This window comes from Penaeus monodon, chromosome 8 (genome assembly GCF_015228065.2).
Source record: "Penaeus monodon isolate SGIC_2016 chromosome 8, NSTDA_Pmon_1, whole genome shotgun sequence".
Classification (NCBI taxonomy): domain Eukaryota; kingdom Metazoa; phylum Arthropoda; class Malacostraca; order Decapoda; family Penaeidae; genus Penaeus; species Penaeus monodon.
The window spans coordinates 48441169-48448668 of NC_051393.1; the positions used below are offsets into that span (position 1 = coordinate 48441169).

The 7500-nt window shown below is 34.8% G+C and overlaps 1 protein-coding gene across 4 annotated transcripts in view; it reads right to left on the reverse strand.

Annotated features, from left to right (window-relative positions):
- The window catches only part of LOC119576394, a 24116-nt gene that overhangs the window by 11375 nt on the left and 5241 nt on the right, over positions 1 to 7500 (reverse strand). For 3 of the 4 annotated variants that reach the window (XM_037924071.1, XM_037924069.1, XM_037924070.1), the window contains exons 2-4: positions 7288 to 7500; positions 6762 to 6945; positions 2496 to 2697 (exon numbers count right to left, since the gene is read on the reverse strand). The exon at positions 7288 to 7500 is cut by the window's right edge and continues 39 nt beyond it. In XM_037924071.1, coding sequence (XP_037779999.1) covers positions 2496 to 2697; positions 6762 to 6945; positions 7288 to 7369 — 468 coding nt within the window. In that variant the 5' untranslated portion in view covers positions 7370 to 7500. Of the gene's footprint in view, positions 1 to 2495; positions 2698 to 4418; positions 4636 to 6761; positions 6946 to 7287 lie in introns of all 4 variants that reach the window. The other variant, XM_037924072.1, reaches the window with a different exon arrangement.

Sequence of the window (7500 nt, forward strand, 5' to 3'; positions counted from 1 at the left end):
TAGTAATAATAATGCTAATAATATCAATAATGACCATCATTATTACGATCTTTATTATCGTGGTCATTATAATAATGTGATGATGATAATAACAATGATAGTGATAATGATGAAAATAATAAAGCTTTAGAAGAGTGAAAAACACTAAAAGGAAGAGGAAGTGAAAGAAGGAGGGAAGGGAGATGGAGAAAGAAGGAAGGGAGAGAGAAGGAAGAGAAAAAGGAAGGAGAGGGAAGAGGAGAAAGACGAAGTGCAAAGAAGAATTAAAATACGGGAATAGGAGAAGAAAGACCGAGAGTAAGAAAAAGAAAGAGGAGAAAGAGAAAGAGAAAGAAAGAAGAAGGAGAAGAAGAAAGAAGAGAGAAAGAGCGAAGGAGGAATTAAAAGAAAGAGAAGAAGAAAGAACAAGAAGAGAAAAAGAAAAAGAAGAAAGGCAGAGAAAAAAAGAAGAAAAAATACGAGAAATAAAGACAATGAATTAACAAACAAATAAATAAACAAATAAAGAAAAAAGCCAAAAAAAAAAAAAAAAACAGAGCGAATCCACCACCATATCACCTAACTTCGGGACAAGACAAGGCTATAACCGAACGGCTCACGTCAAGAACGGGTTTTGCTTCCATCCCAAGGCAGCAGGTCGGTCGCTCCCCTGAAGGTCTTGCGTCCCGATGGTCGTCTTTCCAGGACGTGATATACGAGCGTACACGTGGTAAGGCTGTGGCCAGGGAGAGGGATACGTGTGTTGTGTTTATTTGCTGGTTTTTTTATCTTTCTGAGTGTTTGTTTTAATTTGTTATTGTTATCGTTTTTTTTTATTTATCTTTCTGGTTGTTTGTTTTGGTTTGTTATTGTTATCGTTTTTTTTATTTATCTTTCTGGTTGTTTGTTTTAATTTGTTGTTATCGTTTTTTTTCTCTCTGGTTGTTTGTTTTAATTCGTTTTGTTTATTTGTTCGTTTGTTTATGTTTGTTTTGTTTGTTTGTTTATTTATTCAAAAGTTTTATTTTGTTTGTTTGGTTTTATATATGTAATTAATTTAAGTAATAATTATAAATAGTATTTTTTCTTTTCTTTTTTTCTTCGTTTTTTGTGATTTTATTTAGTGTGTTTGTGTTGTTTTCCTTCTCCCTTTAATAATAATATAAATAATGATAATTAATATGTGATCATAAATATTAATAACATAACTTTATTTTCTATTTCTTCCTTCTCTTTTTATTAAAACTATAAACAATGATAAATAAAATAACTAATAATAATTATAAGCAAAATTTCCTTTTTTTTCAGATGTTGTTTTCATTTTCACTCTTTTATAATTTGGAAGTTTAGATTTCGAATAAACTGTAATTCAAAATCCGATGAAGTTTATAAAAAAAAATGAACTTCATCTCCCGGGATGTTATCGAATCTGAAACTGTTACTTGATCTTTGATTCTTTGTTCTTTTGGGCGAACTTTTCAATTCGTTCTTTGTTCTTTGTTATATAGTATTCGACTCGTATATCTTACGCGATGTTATTATTTCAAAGTACTTTCATTTTTTTTTTAAGTTTTAAGTTTTAAGTTTTTTTAAGTTTAATTTTATCAAAAACGTGTAACGTGAGGATGATGATGACGATGATGATAATAATAATAGTAATACTATTAATAACAGTAGTGAAAATAATAATAATAACAATAATAAAAGAAATAATAGCAACAATAATAATGATAATAATAATAATAATGATACTAATACTAATATTAATACTACTACTAATACTACTATTATTAATAATAATAATAATAATAATAATAATAATAATAATAATGGTAATAATAATAATAATAATAATAATAATAATAATAATAATAATAATAATAACGATATTAACAACAACAACAATAACAACAACATCAACAGTAATAACAACAATAATGATAATAATGACAGTAAAAATATGATGGTAATAATAATAACAATAATAATAATAAAACAGTCATAATAACATTAACATTGATAATAATTACAACAGCAACAATGACATGATAATAATAATAATAATAATAATAATTATTATTATAATAATAATAATAATAATAATAATAATAATAATAATAATAATAATAATGATAATAATAATGATAATGATACTAATAATGATAATGATAATGATAATGATGATGATAATAATAGTAATAACAATAATAATAATAATAATAATAATAATAATAATGATAATAATGATAATAATGATATTAATAATAGTAATAATAATAATAATGATAATAATAATGATAATAATAATAATAATAATAATAATAATAATAATAATAATAACAATAATAACAATTAAAATAAGAATAACAATAACAGCATTTGAAATAACAAACAAACCACCACCACCACCAACAACAACAACAACAACAACAACAACAAAAACAACAACAAAAACAACAACAACAGCAACAACACTGCGTGAACACGATATGCCAAGACTCCTGCAGAAATCCTACTTGGTTAGAAGTGACCCTGAACGCTTCGAAGGACAAGTAGAAGTTGTGGACCAGCGGCACGAACGTCCTGACGAAGGTGAAGGGGAGGAGGAGCACCATCAGGAGGCACTGTAGTATGACCCTAAGACCTCCTGCTGCGTAGTGGCACGCGGCTGTGAGTGCCTGGCCGAGCTTGGATGCCAGGCCCGTGTAAAGTCCAGATCTGGAAAGGCATAAGTACAAGGCAGATCATTAAAAAGGATTATAAATAAATAAATGATATAAATAAATTAATAAATAAGTAAATAAATAAATAAATAAATAAACAAACAAATAAATAAATAAATAAATAAATAGATAGATAAAATAATAATAATAAAAAAATAAATAAAATAAAAATAAATAAATAAAATAATAAATAATAAAAAAAATAATAATAATAAAATAAAATAAAATAAATAAATTGATTGAATAATAACTATGTTGTTGTTGATACTAGAGACAAATTAATATACAAAGTGTTGATGTTAGAGAAAATCTGATAGCCTCTTATTGACGACATTGGATATCATCGGATATTCTTTTATTGCTGATATTAGTGAAAATCTGCTATGGCGTAATAATCTAGGTCTGAGTGAGGTATAATCTCGGTCTAGAGAGAAGCAACTCAGCGATTCTTTCAGTAATATGAAGAGTATATCGATATAATGATATAAGAACTATACATTTAGCATTAACGCCATTAATTACGATGATCACTATGGTGAATCTATATAACCATAACAAAATGCTTAAAATCGTCACTATATGATAACTATCTTGTTGGTGTGACATTAAAGCTCGCATGATTAACATTCTCGTATATTACTGGTTTGAAAAGACATTATAGAAAGTAATTAAGCCATATTTGTGAAAATGACAGCGAGATAATATTTGAGATAATAAACATATGTAGCTTTTTAATATGATAAAGTAAATAATACATAAAGAGACGTTCGAGGAAATTGCGTTGATACCGAATAGGATTACGTTTTTTTTTTTCTTTCTCTCTCTCTCTTTTTTTACCGTGCAGAAAAAAAAAAATGTATTTTTTTTTAGAAACCGGATACTATTTTCATCGTGACAATATATTTTTTTCACACTCCAATTTAGATACCTTTCGAATGCTTTTTTTTTTTACGGAGTGTGCTTGTTTACAAAAAAAGAAAAAAAATCAAATTAAATCTCTGCAACACAGTTAGAATCATACATAACCCCTTTTTTTTTGCTAATATACGTGAAAGTTAATCTAATTCGCTGATTTTGTTAAATAAGATGAAATATTAAAGTGTAAAGATTTTCAAAAAGGCGGGGACCTAACATAAAAAGTTACGTACACATATTAACGAAGCAAAAGGTTGGAACAGCGTGCGATAAATGCTCTTGCATTCTATTCATTTTAATGTTGTGATTTAATCTTAACAACATTCTAGAATAAAAACCTTGATTTTATTTTGCCAAAAAGACTGTAAGTATATCTTTCTCTTCTTTACTGCAATTTTCTTTTCCCTATTTAGACCAAAGGAAAACTTTTGATACGAACTATCAACCTCCCCCTCACACACACACACACACGCACACGCGCGCACACACACACACACACCGTCTCACTTAAGTCAAGTCATTTTAAAGAGAAAATTAGCGAATAAAATATCTCAGAGAGAGAGACACACAGACAGAGAGCGAGAGAGTGAGAGAGAAAGAGAGAGAGAGAGAGAGAGAGAGAGAGAGAGAGAGAGAGAGGAGAGAGAGAGAGAAAGAGAGACAGAGACAGAAACACAGAGACAGACAGACACCTCTACACACTGCAACCTCCTCCTTCACCTCCTCTCACCTACAGCCAAAGCCAACCTCCCCACGACCCCCACGCGACCAAGGACTCCGACCACGACGAACCAGACTCACCGCAGCATCAAGAGAGCCACTACCGTCCTCGGAAGCCACAGGAGGGAACCCTGGTACAGCTGCCCCTTCAGAGCCGCAGGGAGGACCACCGTAACGTATATTATCCCCGCTACGACCAGCAGGTAAGGACGGTTCCGTAAGGTGTGGACCAAGTAGGGGACGAGTACCAGAAGTACCAGCCACATGTAAGCAGGTATGTGCTCGCCACCACGGCCACCTGGCGGGAGGAGAGGGAGAAGCTATAGAGAGGCAAGAGGAGAGAGGAGGAGGACCTGTCTACGTGAGGGGCGAGTTTCCAAAAGACATGGGTTCCTGGCGTGTACTCCCCTTTTTGTTCTCAGAATACAAAAGAGATTCTCACTCGAGAGCTTAAGAGATACAGGTACGAATTTCAGGAAGGTTCCCATTTGTTCTCAGATAATAAGAGATTCTCACTCGAGAGCTTAAGAGATACAGGAGCTAATTTCAGAAAGGTTTCCTTTTTGTTCTCAGAATACAAAAGAGATTCTCACTCGAGAACTTGAAAGAGATACAGGTACGAATTACAGAAATGTTCTCTCTTTGTTCTTGAGATATGACCTAAGAAATAACGGATACAAGTGCCAGACACAGCAATGTTCTATTTTTTCTAAAAAAAAAAGAAAAAAAAGAGAGATTCTGACTCAAGAACTTAGGGGAAACAAGTACGAGTCACAGACGTGTTCCACTTTTTGTTCTCGAGAAACCCAAGAACTGACGCAAACGTTACAGAAATGCCCCATGCCTTGTGTTTCTTTTCTCCTCGTGGCACAGACGAAAGGCTTATCCGTATAACTAAAGGAGTCAACCCGTGTGCAATAGAGCTGCGAGTTGCTGAAAGGAATAATATTAATTTTCCATGACGTATGTTCCGTTTTGTTTGAAATGAATAGAGGAAAATAATAAGTCTTCTTTTCGTCCTATTTTCAGGATACAGGAGGGGGACAATTTCATATCTGAATGAAAAAAATCAGGTTGGGTAGGAGGGTAAAAATAATGATAAAAATATTCATAAAATACAATTTATCTGAAAAATGTTCTCTAGATTTTTTTCCCCACATAAACTTCCTTTCAGGATTTTAACAGTGTTCAACTTCCTAATCAACTGACTATTTCCTCTTTTTATAACAAAACTTAAAATTTAACATTGAACTAATAAGTTATCCTGCTGCTCCTTCATATCAATTGCATGCAAGCCTATCTATCACGAGATGAATCTGATAAAAAAATACACTGCTGTATATTATATTTCTTTAGCGCAAATTGAGCTGCGGATCAGGTAAGCTATTTTTAAGAAACATCATCAAAACTACACTAGACCTGCACTACAAGTGGAATACATACACTGAGATTATATATATATATATATATATATATATATATATATATATATATATACATATATATATATATATATTATATATATATATATATATATATATATATATATATATATATATATATATATATATATATATATGAATGTGCATGTTTGTGTTCATGTGTATGTATGTGGGTGGGTGTGCACTGTATGTGCGTGCAAATACGCGCACATACACACGTAAATAGAGACTGACATGACAACACAAAGATAAACGCCACCACTTTCCCACCATTGCCCATCTCAACCAACACACACGCACGCACGCACACATACACACACAAACTCAATCACACAAACGCTCAACCAAAACCTACACACGTAACATCCGAACTCGAACCCGAAGCAGCAAACCATTAGATCTCGAAACCGAACCCGAAGCAGCGATACCGAACACGAAGCTTCGTGAACCCGAATCCTGAAAGCGAAGCAATACCTCACTCACCCGAACGCATTCCCGCCATCGCCAAGGAGTTCAGTCGAGCGAAGGACAAGGCGAGAAAATGTCGCCCATAGCAAATTTACGACCCAGTCTAAACGTCTCATAACCATTATTTTTTTTTAATATAACGTAAACTCTAAAATCAGCAAAATTATACAAGTCACCTTCGTTAACATTTTGGTTAAAAAATTATGGGAATAACAAGTGCTAAAATGTTGATAGAACCCTCAGTGGCGCCCTTTTTAAGTGGCGCCCAGGGTGCATGCCCTAACTGCCATACCTTAGACAGACCACTGGACACACACACACACACAATTACACAGACACCCATCCAAACCCACACACATACATTCCCACACACGCAACACCCGAAGTTCCACAACCCGAATCCAAAGCAACAAACCCCTCCAACCAAACCCAAACCCTAACCCGAAACAGCGAACCCTAAACCCGAAGCTTCGAACCACCCGAATCCGAAGCCCCGAACCAATGTCTCACTCACCCGAACGCACCCCCGCCATTGCCAAGGAACTTGACGGAGCGAAGGAGAAGGCGGGAGAAAGAGTAGTAATTCGCGAGGGCGGGCACCACCACGCAGCTGTAGATCAGGACGGCCACCAGCACCACGCCCACACCACACGCGGGCGTCAGTAGAGGAGCAAGCAGTACGAGGGATAGCAGACAACCTGTGGGCGTGAAGGGAAAGTTAGACTGGCGCGAGGAAAGAAGTGAAGAAAGAAGTAAGAGAAAGAGATGTACTGTTACAGGCGTGTGTGTGTGTGTGTGTGTGTGCATATGTATATATAAATACTTGTATATATGTACATATATTGCAGGGACGGAATTCAGTACTTAATTTAAGTGTTAGTGGAAGAAAATTAAGAAAAAAAAACTAAATTTTCTGCATTAACGTTCTGATTTTTTTTTTTTTTAACAATAATATTTTAAGAAAACATTATCAAACTGAACTACGGAACAGAGACGAAACATGGCTGCCCCCTCCCCCTCCTCCCCCCTAACCTACCCACCCGCTGTGCCGTGGCGGTTCTCCTGATGGTTCGCAACGGCCCGCCACCTCCCGGGGTTCCTGTAGGGGGAGTCTAAGGGCATCGCTCGCCCGCTCTCGTGCCCTTAGGAGTCATCGCCATGCCCCCGTGACCAAGTCGACGTCGGACATCGCCTGGAGGAAGCGGCGCTGGGGGGGGGAGAGAGAGAGGGGGGAGGAGGGTTGTCACATCCTC